At 33.9% G+C, this 21,014-nt stretch overlaps 1 protein-coding gene across 2 annotated transcripts in view; it reads right to left on the bottom strand.

Annotated features, from left to right (window-relative positions):
- Positions 1 to 21,014, bottom strand: part of Rab14 (RAS oncogene family member Rab14) — a 48,096-nt gene that overhangs the window by 16,243 nt on the left and 10,839 nt on the right. For both annotated transcript variants that reach the window (XM_072540757.1, XM_072540758.1), the window contains exon 4: positions 48 to 261. In XM_072540757.1, coding sequence (XP_072396858.1) covers positions 48 to 261 — 214 coding nt within the window. The remainder of the gene's footprint in view (positions 1 to 47; positions 262 to 21,014) is intronic.

Raw genomic sequence — 21,014 nt, forward strand, 5'->3', positions numbered from 1 at the left:
TTTTAATTTCCACTTCGTAATACTTACGAAAAATAAAAAATACTTACGTTTTTGCACTAGCTTCTACGAACATTAGGCCATTCTCTTCCGCAAATTTACTAGCTTCTTCGTAAGTTACGTCTCTTTGCCCTTCTAAATCGCACTTATTTCCTATTAGAAATATAACTGTACTAGGATTGGTTAAATTTCTTGTGTCAGTCAGCCAACTACTTAGATGATTGTAAGTGGATCTCCTAGTTATATCGTAAACCATCAGTGCACCTTAAAAAAATTCAAAATTATATTAAATAAAAAACGTTTACTATGTTTATTGTTTGTACTAAGAAAAAAAAAACAAATAAAAAGCATACTGCTATCAATATTTCTAATATTCAATTTTTTTTAAATTGTGCGTTGTATATAGATGTTAAAACAACAAGTGCATCTTTTTACAAGGCAAGGTTTATTGTACGCGATAACAAAACGAACATACAAGTTATAAGTGAGATATTGATTTTGAATGTAATTCATGTTATCAAATAATACTCTACATGGTACAAGATGAACGCTCCCATGAAAGCTGCGACTATTTTCATTTTAAAACACTTTTCTTTTCGTTTTCTTTTATGATTTCGGGAATTTTCAGCTTTTACTTTTTTTACTATGTTCGTTTTCTCCACCTTTCTTATCGTTGTCATCGGTATGTTGCTACTATTTTATCTTCGGTCTCCATCGTTTTGTTCTATCTTGACATAGTGATGCGACTTGACATAGTGATGCGAATTTCTCTCCAGTCGTTCCTATTCATCGCCTTCCTCCGCCAAGCACTTATTCCCATATTTCTCATGTCTTCATCGATGTTATTAAGGAACTTTGTCATGTCAATACCCTCTTCACAAGCTGAACGAATTGGAGCTTCATATTTTGAAGCTTTGTAGACAACTATGTTCAAAGGCAATATTTTTCAAACTTTGTACATTAAAATCCTTGACCATTCCAATGCCGCTAGTTAGGTTTTTGATTGTTATAAACACACAAGCTATGCATTTAAAAAAGTGACTAAGTCTATAATTGTTGTAGGACAACTTTTTTTGAATAAGTGAATAACTCATATCGCTCGGTACGATGTTTTTGCACGGGCCCGAAATAATATTTAGCGCGACTCACAGTAACCTTGCGGTATGCAGGTCGTAAAATTTACGAATGTCCGGTAATCTAGGGTTCAAATGGTGCATTTTTGGCTTTAATTGTTAATAATTTAAAAAGTCCACAAAACCCACTGCAGAAAACATAAAAGTTTGCGTTATCTAGGTCCATAAAACTCAAAAAAATTGTCAGATATTTGACCAAGTCAAAGTGTCAAAGTCACGGGAATATCTTATTTCTCTGGACTACTACTACATTGTTGCAATCAAATGTCTGCTACAATCTTAACATATATAAAACTGACTAACAAGAGATAAGAATTAAAATATCGACTATTCTAATTCATTTTCTTACAGCAGATATCCCGATATCTGTATCAAGTTACCCTGAGAAGTGATAACTAATAAAAAATATTTGTATGATTCTTCCCACATAATAATATTTTAATGCTGATGCACATTATGATTCAACACAAAAAAATATTTTAGAGTATACGATTATAGAGTATACTCAATTTTTTTTTGTAAAAATATTTCATAACATGAATAATCCGTGAGTAACCAACAGTAATATTTTAGTACGCAGCCATAGCATGATCTAATACAGTAACCTTTTTAAATACAGTTGTCCAATATCTAAACCAAAACAATAATTAGTGTCACTGGAAATACAGCGAAGGTCAATGTCTAATCTTGAAGGATCTTTAATATTGAAAGAGTGCAGTAAATATAAAACTGATGTTTTGACAGACATTAGATAATACTACGATTTTTACATGAGAATAATTATGTATATCATGATTTTATTTCATTTGCATTTATTGATTTCGATAAATTACTTAAAATCAATATCGCTTTGATGTTTTAACCTCATGAAAAACATACAATATAATATGTGAACGACTAAATTAATATTAGTCTAAAACTTTCTTTATTTGAGGTATAGCTAGATTTTTAAAAGTATATTTTGAAAAAACTTTTTTACCAACAGTTATAAAATAATTTTTTTATTTGACGTTTCGACTTCCAGATTGGTTTTCAAAATAAACTAATTTAATAAGTGTTTTTATTTTTTATCTTCCGCATCAACCATGAACGTTATGGCTTCATTACTGGCTTCATTGTCTTTAAAAATGACTAAAGATGTTGCAAAAGAAACTTGGTCCATAATAAACGATCTTCGAAATAAAAATAACACAGCTCAAACATTTTCTCTTCCAAACCTTAAAAATCTAAATGAATACTTCGTTAATGTGAGTAAAAATGTAACCTCAACTATTTCGTCACAACAAGATCTTATTTCCTATCTCCCCAATTCAAAAAAGGTCTCGAGTTCATTCTTTATAAGACCAGTTGATAAATCTGAACTGATCCAAACAATCAGTAGTATCAAAAGCAAATCTTCCTGTAGTACTGATGGACTATCCATAAAAATTTTCTTAAATCTCCCAAAAAATGTGTTGGAAGTCCCGATCTCTCTAATTAAAGATTCCTATTAAAAAGATATATTTCCAGAGTGTCTAAAGACAGCCATTAATAATTCCTCTTCATAAGGGTGGTGAAAAATTGAATGTCTACAACTATAGACCTATTGCCTTACTACCGGTCCTATCCAAAATTATTGAGAGACTTATAAAAGCCCGACTTATGTACTTTCTCGTTGAAAACAACATTTTATCACAAAGTCAGTTCGGCTTTTTATCTAATAATTGTACCAGTGATGCTATGTTTTCTGTACTACATGAGGTCTATCAAGTACTAAACAATGATCTTTACACTGTTATTGTTTTTTGTGACTATTTTGGTTCCAATCTTACTTGAGGAATAGTAAACAACTAGGTAGAGCAAATGATATTGACTGTAGTCACAAAAGCATTGTATGTGGAGTACCACAAGGTTCAGTATTGGGTCCTCTACTTTCTCTTATCTTTACTATCATCTTTTGCTGATGATACCAGAATCACCTCGAGGAAACCTAATATTGCAACTCTTCATGCAACTATAACTTCTGATCTACTTAAAATAAAAACCTGGTCCGACTTTAATTTATCCTCTATTAACGTGGATAAGACAGTAGCGTTATCCTATAAAGGAGCTCTTCAATCCTTGCTTCTTAATAACGGCCAGATCACTATCGTTGATTCTGTAAAATTTATTATTATTTTTAACCCTCCGTTAGTCGCTATCGGTGTCACACACCGACGACAGAATTATTCATTCGGGATTTACAAATAACTGTTATTTTTCTATCGCCACTTTTTATCATCATCATAAGTGGCTCGACAATCCGTTGTGGATCTTGGCCTGCTCACAAAGAAGTCGCCACTCCTGTCGATTCCTGGCAACTTCCCTCCATCTTCTAACCCCTAGAATCTGTAGGTCTTCTTCCACATCATCAATCCATCTCATTCGTGGTCGTCCTCTGCTTCTTGTGCCCTCTGGTTGTGAAAATGTTAATCTCTTCGTGTATTCGTGATCTGACATCCTAGCAATGTGTCCAGCCCATCTAAGTCTCTGCACTTTAACAAACTTCACAATATCTGGATCGGTGTATAACTGATACAGTTCAAAGTTGTATCTTCGACGCCATAGCCCATTTTCATTTACGGCCCCAAAAATCTTTCTAAGAATTTTTCTCTCAAAAATACCAAGAAGTCTTTTATCATTTTGAGATAAGATCCACGTTTCAGCCCCATATATCAAAACTGGTCTTATTAAGGTCCTGTATATATTAAGCTTTAGTGCACGTTTTATATTTTTATTTTTTAAATGTCTCCGGAGGCCGTGAACAGTTCTGTTTGCTATTGCTATGCGTCTTTTTATTTCGTCGCTTGTCGTGTTTGTTGCGTTTACTAGCGATCCAAGATATGTAAATTCTTTGACTTGCTCAAAGGTATGGTTGTTAATTTTTATACCTCTCCCTATTAACCAAACATGTGTTAGTGTCCATTCTTACCTGCCTGGGTACAGTTGTGCGAGTTTTATAGTTATTTTCGGTACGAGAATCCGTAGCGACTAACGGTGTAGCTATTACTTGTGGCATAACTTGTAGATCAGGCAAATATCTAGCATCTTATTATTGCATTTTATCGGTAATTTTTTGTCAATTCTTATTTATAGATGTCTTTTTAAGCCGAACAAAAACGCTTGTTGGAATTATGGGAAATGGTTCCTACCGACGATGAAAATTATTTTGACAATAAGGGAAGTGAAAACGAAATCGATCAAATTGAGGAACGTGATGGCGAAAGTAAATCGGAAGAAGATGTGACAGACGAGGAGGGAGAAAGTGAAAGTAATATCTTAGCGTTTATTGGAAAAGATGGAGTTACCAGATGGAAAAAGGCTGTTCCACCGAGAAATGTTAGAACAAGACAAGAAAATTACGTAGTATGTTTGCCGATGTCGAGATTACCTACACGTGACTTGAAGACTCCCAGTGATATTTGGAAATATTTTGTGAATAACGCTGTTAGAAATGATTGTGGAAAGTACGAACAAATATATAGACTCACAAGGAGCCACAGACACCAATGTCATCAGCAGCAAGCAATAAATGAAACGAAGCTACGACCTAAATATTGATTTTAGCAAAAAAATTTAGGAGTTCAAAATTGTATAGAATATCCCATCACTATTTCCCCCCTATCTTGGAAAAAATCGACCGCACGAAAAAATGTGTAAAAAAGAAATTGTATGATATCGTATTTGCAAGAATTTCAGTTCTTATTATTTTTGTCGAAAATGGCGGAGATATTGACCAAAAACGGTTCTCAATTAAATTCAAGATGGCGGCTTACACAACGGTGGGATTCAGTCGCGATTTTAAAGTTACACTACTATTGACCCCCCCTAAAGGTTAGAATAATAAAATTTGAGGCAGCTCGCCATGCAAGGTCAAAAGCTATCCTGACTGGACTATATAAAATTTTCGAAAGAAAAAGTATTGAACGGAAGACTGAATCCTAATGCAGAATCTATCTTGGGAAACGGACAATGTGGCTTTCGGTGTAGTAGATTCATAACCAACCAGATCTTTTCTGTAAGACGAATTTTAGAGAAATATTATCAACGTGCACCAGTTGTATTATGTAGACTTCAGAATAGAGACTAATACTTGTGCAGGGGTTAAGGGAACTTGGTGTAGTAAATAAACAAATGAGGTATGTTAGAATGAAACTAGCATATGCCAAAGATTGGAGTGAGACTGACAGAAATCTTTTTTGTAACATTCTGTTCTAGAAAAAGTTATGCTACAAGTTTGACATAACACAGGCGGCATATTCTTCAAGATTAGTTCAAGTTCATGAATTACAACCAGCAAGAACCCACAGGACAATGTTCTGGGACCCATTTATTATATTTTACAGTTTTTCTAGACCTATTTGAAAAGTTATTGGTGTTTTGCTCTGATAATTTTTTAGAAATAATAATACTTGAAGATTTCAACATTGATTTCAAAAAAGCTTCTAATGAACTAAACAGTTTCCGTGATCTAATTTCTACTTTTGGCTTAACCATAAATATTAATGAATTTACTAGAATCACAACTAGATCAGCAACTTGTTTGGATAACATCTTATGAAACATAAGCAGTGAGATGGTTGGTTGTGGAATTATGGACCCATGTATTTCTGATCATCTTGCTTAATTTCTCTACTTAAAAACAAAATCTAAAAAAAGTCATAGTGCTAATACATACAGAAGACATATAACAAGTAATAGCATCCTGATGTTAAAACAGTCATTCAATAACATTGACTGGGTCTCGGTTGTTTCTCTCAAAACAGCAACAGAATTAGCTCAATTTGTTACCGAAATGTACAGTGCACAGATTCTAAATGTGCCGGTGGGAGATGGCTTCTATGCGCTGTACTATAGTCGATGTATGAGAGAAAGTTTTCAAAATAATGAAATAACAAATAATAATATAAAATTTGTTATTTCATTATTTCGAAAACTTTTTCTCTCATACATCAACTATAATACAACGCATAGAAGCCATCTCCCACCGGCATGTTTAGAATCTGTGCACTGTATGTAAAATTACCTGAAATTAATTTTTCGATAAAAAAATTACGAACTCATAGTAAAGCTCCAATTTCTTGATTTGATGATAAACTAATAGTAATGCGAGAAAATCTTTCCACGGTCAAGATAATTGCTGTTACAAAAGAATATAGTGAGTATAAAAAGTTTAAGAAGTACTGCAAACCAACAATATTATTAAAGAAAAAACTGGCTTATGAGCATTTCTTTTCCAATTCAGAAAATATATCTCGTGACAGTTGGAAAGTTATAAATTATCACAGAAATAAATTTCAAAATAAAAAAGTCTGTCCAATCGCGATTTACATCAAACGATTTCAACAATTACTTTACTTCAGTAGCTAAACATATTAGAAGTTCTTTTAATTCCACAAATGAAAATGCAGCCATAGATTTTCTGAAAGATGTACACTCTCCTTGACACTCTTTATTTTTAATACCTGTTAGTGATCCTGAAATGAGGAATGTTTTGCAGAGATTGAAAAATTCACACTGTACGGATTTTTATTTCTTAAACAAAAAAATAATTGGGGAAACAATCGATATAATTATTGACAAATTAATTATACTTTATAATAGTTGTCTTACTGAAGGGATTTTCCCAGATGTATTAAAAGTAACAAAAGTGCTACCAGTGTTCAAAAAGGGAGCTTTTCATCCCATCTCAATTATTCCCATTTTCGGCAAAATTTTTGAGAGCATTCTAAATATTCGTTTGATAGAATATCTAGAAAAACACAAACACTACACTATCTAGACAGAAAATTGTGAGTGATATAGTTGATGGTTTGGAAGAAGGTCATTTTGTGTCATTGACATTTTTTACTTTGACTGATCCAAAGCTTTTGATGGTGTTTCGCATGAATTACTGTAGGAAAAAAATGCAAAAATACGGTATTATGGGAAACACTCTTACATTTAGATCATACTTAACAAATAGAAAACAGGCAGTTTTTCTTAATAACAGCTATTCTGAGTTTAACACTGTCGAATATGGGGTTTCCTCAAGGTTCGATATTAGGACCCACTTTGTTTCTTATTAATCTGAACGATTTATTTTACTATACTTTTCCTATAAAATGTGTATGCTTCGCAGATACAACTCTCGTTAATACTAATATTAATTAGCATAATTTAAAAATTCAAACAGATAGTGATACCCAGAAAGCAAAAAATTGGTTTTTACATAATGGGCTGAAGCTAAATAAAGACAAAAATCAGAATTTGATTTTTAGTTCCGATTGGAAGTATATCTCAAGAAATAGTGTTAAACTATTAGGAATCTTTCTAGATGATAATTTGGATTGGAGTGCTCATACAGATTACTTAAGTTCTAGACTTGCTACTCTAGGTATATTTTTAATACGCAACTTAGTTTATATGATTCCTAAAAGTTCCCTTAGAATGTTCTACTTTGCACTATTCCATATCCATTTACAGTGAGGAATAACTGTTTGGGGTAATTCTTGTCATGTAGATCGAATTTTTAAACTACAAAAAAGAGTAGTGAGGATACTTGCAAGACTAGAGCATAGAGGACACTGTATGCTTTTATTTCTGGATTTAGGTATTATGTCACTACCTTCACTCTAAATATATGAGACGCTGATTGAAATTCATGCCAATAAAGGTAAGTTTAATATAAACTCCAACTTCCATGATCACGATACAAGATCTAGAGATGCTATTTAGAGCACAACGTTTTAGGTTGACAATGAGCATAAAAAATTCGACTGATGTTGGTTTATATAACTGAAGCCAGATGAAGTAAAAAGTCTTCACTTACTATCGTTTAAGCTTAAAATCAAATCAAACTTTTTAAAACATTGTTTTTATTCAAAATCGGAGTACGTAAGTACAGCTTTTACACAATAGTACTAGCATGTTCAGGGTACTTGCCTATTATGACGATATTTCATGTTTTTATATTTTTATTTAGTGTGTTTGTCATTTCTTAAATAATTGTTAATAATAAATATATGTTTGTAATATTTAAATTAGCAAAAATTTTACTCAAATTTTATAGGTATAATAATTGTCAGCATTCCTTTGACTTGTCAAAAACAAAACTATTTTTGTATATTGACTAAATAAATTCTATTCTATACCTGTGATATCGCCGTTAGAGAACATAGTAAACTGGCCATATTATCAGACGACACTGCAATACTAACAGTTGGTGAAACATACAAAGAAACAACTAGACACCTCCAAGATGCAGTGAACAAAATAAGGACTTATAATAAATGGCACAAACTTAATGAAAGGAAATCTGCACATATCGATTTAACTTACAAACACAAATAATAATAGTCACCCAGTTAGACTAAACAATAAAATGTTCCTGTACAAGAAAACAGTTAACTACCTAGGGCTACATTTGGATACAATAACTAATAAAATTCTTCTTCTTCTTCTAATGGCGCTACAACCCTTTGTGACTTGGCCTGCTTAACAATGTTCTTCCATTCTGCGCTTTCGGATACTTTCCTTCGCCACTGCCTGATGTTCATGGTTTTAAGATCCCTCTCTACGTCGTCTATCCATCTTTTACGGGGCCTTCCTCTTGTTCTGTTTCCTTGGAGCTTCCATGTCTGGACTACTTTTACAGCTCGATTATCTGGTATTCTTTCTAGGTGACCAAGCCAGTTTAGTCTTTGTGATTTTACAAATCTAACAATATCTGCGCTCTGCATTGGTTCACCCAGCTCGTGGTTCATTTTAATTCTCCACGAACCATCGCTGCATTGGGTTGGTCCAAATATCTTCCTTAGTATTTTGCGTTCAAATATTCTCAGTTGATTTTCATGAGTGGCTGAGAGGGTCCACGTTTCACATCCATATGTGACCACTGGTCTAATTACTGTTTTGTAGATTCTAAGCTTAGATTCACGATTCAGTAACTTACTTTTCATTAAGTCTTTGTATGCATAAAAGCACTTATTACCGCTAAGAATCCGTGCTTGTATTTGTTGACTGATGTTGTTGTCATTTATTATTGAGCCTAGGTAGGGAAAAGTGGAGGCATATTTGTAGGTATAGTTGTCTACCTTCAGATTCTCATGTTGATTCGATTTTGTGCACTCCATATATTTTGTTTTGCTTTCATTTATATATAGACCAAACGTAGCAGCTTCTCGTATAACTTTTTCGCTTAATACCCTTTTGTTGCGGCTTTTATGGCAACATCATCCGCATATGCGCATATTTGCATTGATCTTGAAATTTTGAAAATACAGAAAACCGTATGAATCTTCGCGCTAGTCTACAGTACCGCCCACTGTAGCACTTTTGTGTGTGCTTCTTTGCTTATGCAGAAATTGTATTACTAATGTTAATAAAAGGCTATAATACTAATGAAACACTCAGAAGTTTCATTTGTTATTTAATTATTACAAGAATATTACTTATAGCATTTAAATGTTTTGTATACGTAAAAGTATTACACTAATAAGAGTTTGTCTGTTTAAGATACACAGCGGACGCTTGGTACCGTTCGTATATTCGTAAATAAGTTTTTTCGTCCGATAACCCTTTCAAAAATAAACACATTATCGACGATGTATTGCTTACTTGAAAATTATAGTAGAAACACCAAAATTCAAAATTTTATATAACACATATGAAAACACTGGCCAATTAATTCGTACATTTAAAAACAAAAAGTGACACTTTTATAAATATTTTTGTTCGTTTCCTTATTTAAGAGATAATCATTACTTGTAGATAACTTCCTAATTTAACAATTTTTTAAGTTGCAATAATTGTTAAATTATTTCTATATAATTCATCTTTATGTATGAGCGAATAACAAAAACAAGCCACAGCATAAATTTCAGGTACACTTTCTGACCGAACCACGGACGTGCCATTTTAAATTAAAATAATTAAGAAGTGTTCGACTTTATAAAATGTAAAATTTATATCATAAAAAATACAAAAATAATACCAACACAAATTCACGACGTAAGAGCTTTAAAAACGCCAAATATAGGGCTAGATCACAAACTAGTACTGGGTAAATGTTTATTAAAAATATCACCAATCAAGAAAAAACCAATGTCAAAATCATATTGTAAGCGTGCAAGTCATTAATTTTCTCCTTCATTAGGATGGTCCGCCTACCTCAACCTATTGTCTCGATGTCTATGGTCTAATTTTTTGTGCCTTGTCTGTTTATAACTTAGGCTTTCTATGATTGTCACTTATCTATTTGCATTTATACCAAAATGTTTACGTTTTGGTTGTAACTTACTGCGTTGAGTGTTTTTTCATAAACCACAAAGCAGACATAGATAGCTTCATTCATACTCAGGCAATGTTGTGTTAATACATTTAAGCTGAATAGAGCTTCTCTAGTTCCCCCTCCATTGCAAAATCCGAACTGAGCGTTACTCATGTATTTTTCTCTGGAATTTTTAAAACGAAGCTTCTATACTGGCGTTGTATTACTTTTTTCTCTATAGTAAAATGGTGAGGTAAGCGTCACGGAACTAGCGTCACAAGATGGCGTCGTCACAAAACTAGCGCCTCAAGATGGCGTCGTCACGGGTAGCGTCATAAAATAGCGGTTTTTCACATCGATTCACTACTCTCGATCAATTCGTTTCTAGTCATCACATATTTATTCTAAGCAGGTTTAAATTAAAAACTGCAAGAAAAATAAATAACAAAATAGAGGCATTAAATGAGAATTGAAAAATTAAAAGAACATTTATCAATAAAAGATTCGATTCGCAAGGATTGTCAAAATTTAAAAGTCATAAATGTCATCCGATTAATAATAATATTGAATCATCTGTCTACATTTTTAACCCCCTTCTCGTTTTAAAATAATTTCATATAAATATAATTAATATTTTTAAACATATTATTTAGTTTATATAGGGTAGTTGGGAGTAAAAACAGTGTGCAACAGTGTGCCATACGTATTGTTCCAAGTTTAAAGCTGATTCAAGGCGTTGTTTACAAACTATGAGGTAAATATTATTTTTTACTATTACACTTTAATATTAGCAAAATTAATTTGTGATAAAATCAAATTGCATTTTTCGTTGAATTAGTTTATTCGGTTGTTTTCTTGTGGCTTGATTGTGGGTTACTATGTTAAGAGTTTTCTATTGAGGTTAAGTCCTTAAAATCTCAACTCAAGCTCGTGAACTTGTTAATAATGGCGTTTCTATATGTCAGACAGCAAAAGTTGTGGGATTTCATGAAGCGACACTACGGCAAAGGTTGAAAAGAGGAAATGGTGTCCAGTCTTTAGGCAGATTTAAAGCAGTTCTATCAAGATCCAAGAAAACGAAATAGTTTTCTTGGATCTTGGTTAGGATCTTGGAACACGACAAACGATTTTATGGGATGACGCTGAAGTAATTGCGTTTTTTAATTTACTCTTATTGTGTAAGAAACCGTATTGAGCATCTATTTTCACCTGTAAATCAGTTTAACCGACTATCTTTATGAGTTCCACGAAAAACAAGTATTGCTAGAACCATGGGCTTCAATAGAGTGAAACTAGCTCAGTATTTTGAAATTTTGGAAAACACTATAAAAAAATATAAGTTACCTCTAAACCGTATCTATAACGTAGATGAAACGAGCATTCAGACGGTCCCAAACCATCTATCCAAACATGTTGCCCCAGTTGGAAAGAGAGATGTAGCAAAAGCTGTAGCTGCCGAGCAAGGACAAACAATTACGGCTGTTTGCTGTATGAATTCAGCTGGTAACCATGTACCTACATTTTTCTTATTTGCTAGAAGACGGATGAATCTTCTTCTAATCAAAGATGGGCCCACTGCCTGCTACATGGCTGTTACTAACAGTGGTTACATGAACACTCCCACATTTATCAAGTACCTGGAGCAATTTTAAAAAACATAAAAGTCCAACACAGAAGAACCTCGTTCTTCTTTCTGATTCTAGATAATCATGTATGCTACACAAGTCTTCAAGAAGTAACATTTGCAAAAGATAATTTCATCCATCCAGGACAGGTTCTATCCATTTATCATATGGCTGGTCTCCTTTCCACAGCATTTGAAAAAACTGCTACTGTAGATATGAAGAATAACAAGAAGACTCAAAATCAAACCGATACTCGAGTCAATCAAGGAGAAAAAATTGGCATGGTGCGGACATCTAACCCGGATGGACAATAATAGACAAGTAAAAAGAGTGTGGGACGCCAAACCAATAGGGAAGAACAAAAGAGGAAGACCCATTAAAGAATGGAACAGTGACATCTCGCAGATACTGCAGAGTAAGGGTAAGACTTGGCAGGAAGCAACACAGATGGCATCCAATAGGAAGGAATGGAGAAAGTTCGTTAAGAGCTAGGACACCTCAGAAGACTGTCAAATATTGTAATTTAATGAATTGTATTCTAAACGGTCCAACACCGAAAGGTACAAATGGGTCTACTGATTAAGTAAAGTAAGTAAGTGAAAAATTCCTTGCTCAATGCTCAGCTATGCCGATCGGAGTCACCTATATTTTAGCATCTTTCAAGAGAAATACAGGTACTAAGTGCTAAGTATGGGATATACCTACCTGTCCGCTATTAGATAAAGACATAAAAAGCAACAACATCAACAAAATATTTTTATTATAAAAACAAATACAATATCTTCCCTACAAACTTAAAAAATAGTCTAATTCGCGTCAGCAAAAAAGCATAAAAACAGAAAAAAAACTAACGAATTGCAAATACTATAAACAAAGGAACAAAATCAATTAATCCGCATGGTCATTGTCGAAACATTCTACACAGAATCCTGGTTTATTAGGACACATTTCGCAATGGTATGTAGTATCTTTCCGTATCTTTTTTTTTTTTGAGAACATACTTTGCAACGTTTCCTCTTGGTTCTTCCGCCGTCACATTTCGAAGAAATTTTTGTCAGTACGTGCCTTTTCCGTTTCCTTGGTGGATCTGCTTTTGGTTCTTCTTTCATCAGAAGACTACCCAAAATTGATAGTCTAAAATCGTATAGAGACATTGTTCGACCAGAGTATTGTTGAAACAATAAATAGGGATTAAGGAGCATCAGCTGCACATAATGGATTCCCAATTTTTTGTATCACCTTAAAGTTTTGCGTTGACTAGGACAATAATACTCTACCATTTCTGCGTTATGTCCGTTTGTAATGAATAATACATCCCGTTTATCACGCCATTTTCCAATTGTTACATTTTTATAATGTGACACGGTAAACTCTCCTTTTTTTAATTTTTTTTTCAAAACATTTACTGGATTATACCTTCTTTTGACATTCAGGGTACCGCTACAGTATGCTCGACGAATCGTTAGATGCCGAGCCAATTCGAATGAATTGTAAAAAGTATCCATATAAATGGAATGGCCTGAGTCAAGATTATTTTTTAATAATCCTAAAACAACTTTGGTCGTATGACCTTTTCCTCCCAGATCATCTAATGCTCCTGTATAAACCAACGATTTCAAAACGAGCCCGTTAGGTTCCATCAACATATACAGTTTTATACCGTATTTGTGCTGTGTGTTCTTTATATATTGACTGAAAACTAACCGTCCAAGAAATAAAACCATTGATTCATCCAGAGATAGTTCCTTTCCTGGATAATAAATGGATTCCATATTATTTAAAAAATCCACAATTGGCCTAATTTTCATTAGTCATTTTTTGCCTTTTCTCCGTGGGATGGATTTTTCGAAAAATGTAAGCATCTCATTATCACTAAGAAACGATCTCTTCCCATAAATGCCGAAAAACAAGTCAAATTGAACTAAGGATGCTTCTTCCAATAGGTAGTCTTATATTCTGTTGAGTCTGATAGTGGCCATATGCAGTAGACCTACAAAGGTTAGTAACTCATCTTTGTCAAGTGCTTTCCATCTGGTAATTCTCGAGTTTACTGTAGTCCCTTCCTTGCAAAATATTTCTTCGACATACCGATTTATTTCAGTTAAGATCAAAGTTATTATTTCGTCGTTCAATAGTAGTCGAAAATAATCAATAAGTAACCTTCAGCAGTAGGTACTAGCAATTGCTTTCTTTTAGTAAATTGAAACTTATTCATTTCGCCGAAAACGTCGGTCCACTGTGGTTCCGAAACCTTCTCTTGTGCCGCCTCTGCAACATATTCTTGTACCGTCCCAATCGCTTGATCAAATATACCTACAAGAAGTTTATAATAAACAATACAAATATTGTAAGTATATATACAATTTATTTTACCTGTATCATCTAAATAGACGTCCTCCTCAGAATCGGCTTCTTCTATTTCAAAATTATCATCACTCGATTCAACCAAATCGCAATCGTGTTCATCATCACTGTTTTCCAAAGCAGCTAATAGCTCTTGTTCTATAAGTCTATTTGGATTTCTATACTTTAATTTAGTTTTTTTACTGTTCGACGGACCTGGCGCACTTATATCCATTTCAGTCTAGTAATAAATAGCGGAGTCGACAACTGCACAAAAATTTTACAATGTCTAACCTTTAGTACCACACTGAAAAATACAGTGGTCTGTTTCGTTAAGATACATCAGTAACTCCGTTTGGCGTTATGCGCACTATGTATTCAACCACTCGATCGGCGTTTTGTTTTCTTATGGCTTATTCCCATTTAAATAGTAATTAATTTGTTTAAAATATAAATAATAAATAAATAATAAAATTACTTTATGCAATTTTAAAAATATTATTTAAAATTTAAAAATATAAAAAACATAGTATACTCGTTTTCATCGTTCTTGGCGTGTGCCTGAAATAAGCTACTACGGAATTTTTAATATTCGTCTCTCTCTGATACACAGATGCGTAATTCAATTGTGCGAGTCACGTTCGTCATGGTAAAGTTCGATGAGAAGGGAATGAAGAGACCACTCACGTCTCCCAGTATTGTAGCAATAACACCGATGCGTTTGGCCGATACGGTGTCGGTGATAAGTTTGGCCTCTTTACGAATACAGATAGCTGGCAGTAACGTGTTTTTTTTTTTAACATGTTACCCTGATCTGTGCAGGTTTGAAGTAGCTGATGAAATAGTTTTTATAAGTAAACAGTTTTTAATTAATTAATAGTTTGAGCTCTTACTGTGTGGAATTCCATTACATAAAATAATACTCTCGACACCTTAAAAATTCCAGTTTATTATAAATTAACTCTCTCTCTTCCGATACCCATTGCAATAATGACTTGTGGCATTTTTCTTGAATGAGCTGGCTAATAGGTTTATAATTGTGGCTAATAGGTTTATAATTTTAGTCAGTCATTGTTGGAATTTGTTCCGAACAGTTTTACTTATTATTTTTTGTTGTGAATAACTAATTGTTCTATTTAATAAAAAAAAAAATGCCGGGAAAAACGATAACAGGAGAAATGCGACAATGTGTAGTTCATTTATTGGAGTATTTTAAAAAAGAAAAAGAAAACAACAGACCTTTGCTTTCGTTATCATCGGTACATGAACGAGTAGCGGACGCTTTGAAAATCAGTCTTCGCACAGTGACAAGAATAAAGAGTGAATACAAGACAGGGGCAGCTCTTACTACACCAGGAGAGTCACGTAATGTACAAAAAAAAAAGACTAATGATGTCAGCGATACTATAAAAGGAGAGATTAGAAATGTACTGTATGGCATGAAAGCAAAAGGAGAGCACGTTACAATTAAAGTTCTAAATACACAATTAAGAAACAAGCATCTCTATGACGGTTCTGATACAAGTTTGTGGCGTCTTATGAAAAATTGTGGGTTTTCATACAAACTAGAAAATAGTAGACGAGTGCTATGTGAGAAACCATGTATTGTCTCCAAACGACTGTATTTTTTGAGGCATTTATGAGAAATTTTTTAAGTCCAAGCCCACTTCAGTTTGTTTTTTTAGATGAAACATGGATATTCCTAAAAGGGGCATATAAACGTACTTGGCAAGATGACTGTGTGAAAAGCATCAGAAAATTACACGAAAATACAGGTAAACGCGTTGTTGTTTTACATGCCGGAAGTAGGCAAGGATTTGTTAAAGATGCTGGATTACTGTTTTCTACGAAATCGAAGAGTGCAGACTATCATCCATGATTCTATGGATAAAGAGTCTTTTAAAAAGTGGGTCTCCGAAAAGCTGATACCAATGTTGGAGGAACCATCTCTAATTATTATGGATAATGCCTCATACCATAGCTCTTTAATAGAAAAGTTACCGAATGCCAGTTGGAAAAAATCGGACTTACAAGAATGGTTACGAGCGAAAAAAATAATTTTTGACGACGATTCGGGCAAGACAGAGCTATTGAGTCTTTGTCGCCAGAATAAACCACAAAATACCAGGTACGTTATAGACGAGCTACTCCAAGAACATGGGCATCAGGTTTTGGTCAATATAATCCGATTGAGTTGGTCTGGGGCATTTCTAAACAATACTATGATCGTCATATTGGAGAACATGGACGTGGAGATGAAACAGTGAAAAAAGTTTGGGACGATGCATTAGCTGAGGCAACACCTGCAGTGTGGGCGAGTTGTGTTAACCATACTGAAAAATTAATTCAGGACGACTGGGCAAAAATGGTCACATATGATGAAAATGAAAGTAGGATTATCATCGATTTGGCGGAAGATTCCAATGATGAAGACAGTTCCAGTGAAGACGCTGACTGATTAGCTAATTAATCAAGGTCAGTACGTTGTAACAGTTCAGAATTCGCTACAGTGCTTAAAACTTAAAAAATCTGTATCATTTTTTAATTAAAGTGGGTTAAATAATTAACACTTTTTTGGATATATTCCAAAATCCTTTTAAAATGTACTGTTCGTTATATCCTGTCCTATTGTACTGCAAGCTAGAAAAATACTTCTTCGCAATTTATACGTATATTCCGTTATTAGAAATTTAATGAAAAATAATTTATAATTTTCTTTTATAACTATTATTTCGTTTGACATACTACATTTTGCTCCGCCACGGGAGGAGGTAAACGAATCGAGCTTAGACAAGGAAAGACAGATGAAACAACTTATTGCAAGTGTTTTTACACGCACACGCCAAGAACGATGAAAACGATTATATACAGCTTCGCGCTAGTTTAGTGTATCGCCTACTGTAACATATTTTTTTTAAAATAAGCGGTTATGTACGTAGAAATAATTTTAGTGCATCACTTATTAAGCTTATTATTCCATGAAATTTACATTCATTAGCGTTTTTTTCTTAGCAATTGCAATAAAAGTAGAAGTCATTTAATCCAATAATTCTCTCGTTTAGTAGACATTAAATATTTCATATTTGACATTGCGCGAATCCATAGCCTAATTCGTATAATTATTATATTAATATGATTTAAATGAATATTAATATTATTAACTGTGTATTTTAGCCCAATTAATAATTTAGTTCATCCATTTTTGTTCCCCCTATTCATTAGACACTCCTTTAATTAGACAAAGGGACTGCCTCTGCACTTTTTTAATATATTGCCCTTCTGGGACTCTTTTACACGTCATAAAGGTCAAACTAGACGCTATAATAAAATGTAATTTAAGTTAATTCTACAGGTTTTATAAATGCATTGATAAAATTAGAAAATTAATAGGTTAATTTATGAAGTTATTTAGTGATTTTTGTTTTAAATATAGACTATGCTTAATATGCTTAAAGAGTATATTGTATTTAATTTTATAACGTGATAGTTACGGTATTGGCGATTACTTGATGAAAATTCATGTTCAAGAATAAAACAAAACGTAAAAACAAAACACTCTCTTTTATTAATTTCCACAGAATATCGACAATTTAAAATGTTAATAACATAATATGGAAAGAATAGTAATCCAAGGAAAACCGAAGGGAAGAAGAAGTCGAGGGCGATCACCAACCCGATGGACTGATACAGTCGAGAAGTTATTAATACTCCGGTCAATATAGACATTTAAAATACCAAAACTTCTCGGAAAGCCAAATATTAGTGGAGAGCTGGGGTTTGCCATTACAAATAAAGTTTTAAAAATCCCCATCGATCGTATGAGTGCTACAAAAGTTATTCGAGGGCAAAGGTCAAAATTTAAGGATTTTTGAATTTTTCTCGAAAACGTTTTATCAAAAAAAAAACCTTAAACCATAGATCTTAAAATTCTCTACAAAAATGGTCGTCATGATTTTTTCCTAAGAGTTGTCATTCCTGAGATACCGTGATTCTAAGAGTCACATTATACATGTAATGCACACATTTCCACGCCACATGTGAGGTAGTGTACACGATGCGACCGTGGTTTCACCTGCAGGCCTATTCCACTAACTGTCATTGCAATTTTAGGATAACTTAGGGGAACAGTAGCCCTCAAGTTCTAGATATTACCTTATTATTGATATTGATTATTGATATTTCTATTGATTATTGGGTTAACTAATGTTTTGATTTCTTTAGATATTTTAATCAGATTCATACTCTTGAAAGTCTACTTCAACAGTCAAGTCTTCTTCGATTTCTCCTAGACATAGACATGTTGTAATGACATAACGTAATGCGTAACGAACATCGGTACAGCTTCCTCTAAAACATTCTGCAGGGTAAGGTGCACGACAAGGGAAGCCCAGGAAGGCATAGGATTGCGCAGTCCCGAGATTAGTACAGCTTAAATCAAAGAGTAGATGAAAAACCATTTCTGTTAAAAGCTTTCAAATATATAAGATGTTTAGGAAAGAGAAGCGTAACAGTTAATACAGCACGTTAAGTTTTAAATTAGATATACACCCTATAAATGGCAACACTGCGCGCCGTCGACTTTCTACGAACATGCTTTGTTGACCCGCCGCCAATAATTTGTCATTATACCACAGCATAAGAAACTCTTGTTTAAAGCGTTAACAGGGTAGATCTTTAATTTATTTTTGTAAACAACATGTCTGTTTATACGCCGGCAGAAAAAGTTCAAATAATAAAATGGTTTTATGGTGGTAATTCTGTACAAAAAGTATGTAGATTTATTTTGTGTTTTTCTTTTTGAGAAGAGACCAATTCCTTGCTCCTTGCGTACAGTCAATTCATAATATAGTAGACTCACTCTTAACCGGCCACTTCGGGACCAGAGCCTGGCCGCTTGACCAAATGGCCCGTTAATCCGATGTACAGGCATTTTCATGAGAAAAATCAAGTACATACATACATATATCAAACACATATACAGGAAGGTGTATATTCACGGAGTGTACAGTTGAAAAATACTATTTATTTCTATGTACATATATGTATACATATTTAAATATTTTACAAACTTATTTTAAAAAAATCGGTAACTTTTTTCTGTTTCTTGACCTTAAGTGAATTTTTAAAAGCTATATCTCTCCATTTTTTAAAAACCAAGACATCTATTGAAGATGACCCAGGTTGTTGTTCAATATACTTCAATGCCACCTCCATTGCAGCCCTCGCTTCGGTGTGGCCAACCTTTTCCTCCCCGTCAACATTATCATTATCAGTCTCCTCATAGGGCTCTTCATGTGTTGCTAGTGTCATTATTTCGTCGTCTGTCAAAAATTCGTTTTCAAGCTCCTCGTCACAGTTCATCCATTCTTCAATATCTTCGGCCTACAATTGTACATTTTCGGATAACGTTTGGAGATCTTGAATAATGGTGGTAGAATTATCTTCTTCGTGTGATTGTTGACACTCAACAAGTTCCTCAATGTTGGCCCAAAGTTTTCGTTAACACTTAACGAAAGTAGAAGCAGGAATTTCTTGGAAGGCTGAAACTAACATGCAAATTACGTCCTTTAAGTTAATTTTTTTGATAATATCAATAAGATTGAGATCTTCACTTTCTGCGCATTGTAAAATTTCGGACAGTAATTTACGTCTGTATCGTCAGTCATCCCTTGATCCATCGGATGCACCAAGCTTGTCACATTAGGAGGAAGAAAGATAATTTTTATGTCATCTGTCTCACATGTTAGGTTTCCAGGATGAGTTGGAGCATTATCCAGAAATAGGACTGCTTTAGTGGGAAGATTTACGCTCTTAAGATGCCGCGTTACTCTCGGAACAAATTCACACTTAAATCATTCTTTGAATAGATCAGCGCTCATCCATGCTGATTTTTGTGATCTGTAAAATACGGGGAGGGACGATGGATGTAAATTTTTAAATGCACGCGGTTTAGCGGACTTACCAACAACGAAAAGAGGCATTTTGGGTGTTCCTGCTGAATTTGAACAAACAGCAACTGTAATGCGCTCTTTATTCTTTTTAAATCTAGAAGCCGATTTTTCATGACTTCCCAAAAATATTTTTTCTGGAAGCATTTTAAAATTGAGACCCGTCTCATCCATGTTATACTTGTTAGGGTTTTAATTTTTCCATTTTTTTATAATTTCTTCAAACATGGAGGTAAAATCAGTTGCACCTGAAGCGTCCGCGGACATTTTTTTCTCCACCTACATGTGCATAATTAACTCCGTGACGTGCCTTCCAGCGAGTCAGCCAACCTTCACTTCACATCTAGTTTTTAGATTTTTACCTGATTCCATTTGGGCGCAGAAATCCTCGATTGAACGCTGATCCCTTCGCCAGTCTTTCACTGTACATTTTTTCCATCGTCACAACCACACGTTTACGTTTCTCAGTCATTTCCGCACAAGACGAATTCAATCCTCAAGGGCCGCTTGATGATCGTCTCGTACGCAAAACAATAGGAAGGGGGAGTGCCGGTTAATACGACGACCGGTTAATGCGGGACCGGTTAAGAAGGAGTCTACTGTATTGTTAAAAATTTTGAGAGTTGTATTGACTCAAAAATTACAAAAAATGTCACGCTTAAGAAGTGTCACCAGAAAAGTGTCAGATTGGGATACTGTT

The sequence above is a fragment of the Diabrotica undecimpunctata genome, chromosome 8 (assembly GCF_040954645.1).
Source record: "Diabrotica undecimpunctata isolate CICGRU chromosome 8, icDiaUnde3, whole genome shotgun sequence".
In the NCBI taxonomy this organism is placed as follows: domain Eukaryota; kingdom Metazoa; phylum Arthropoda; class Insecta; order Coleoptera; family Chrysomelidae; genus Diabrotica; species Diabrotica undecimpunctata.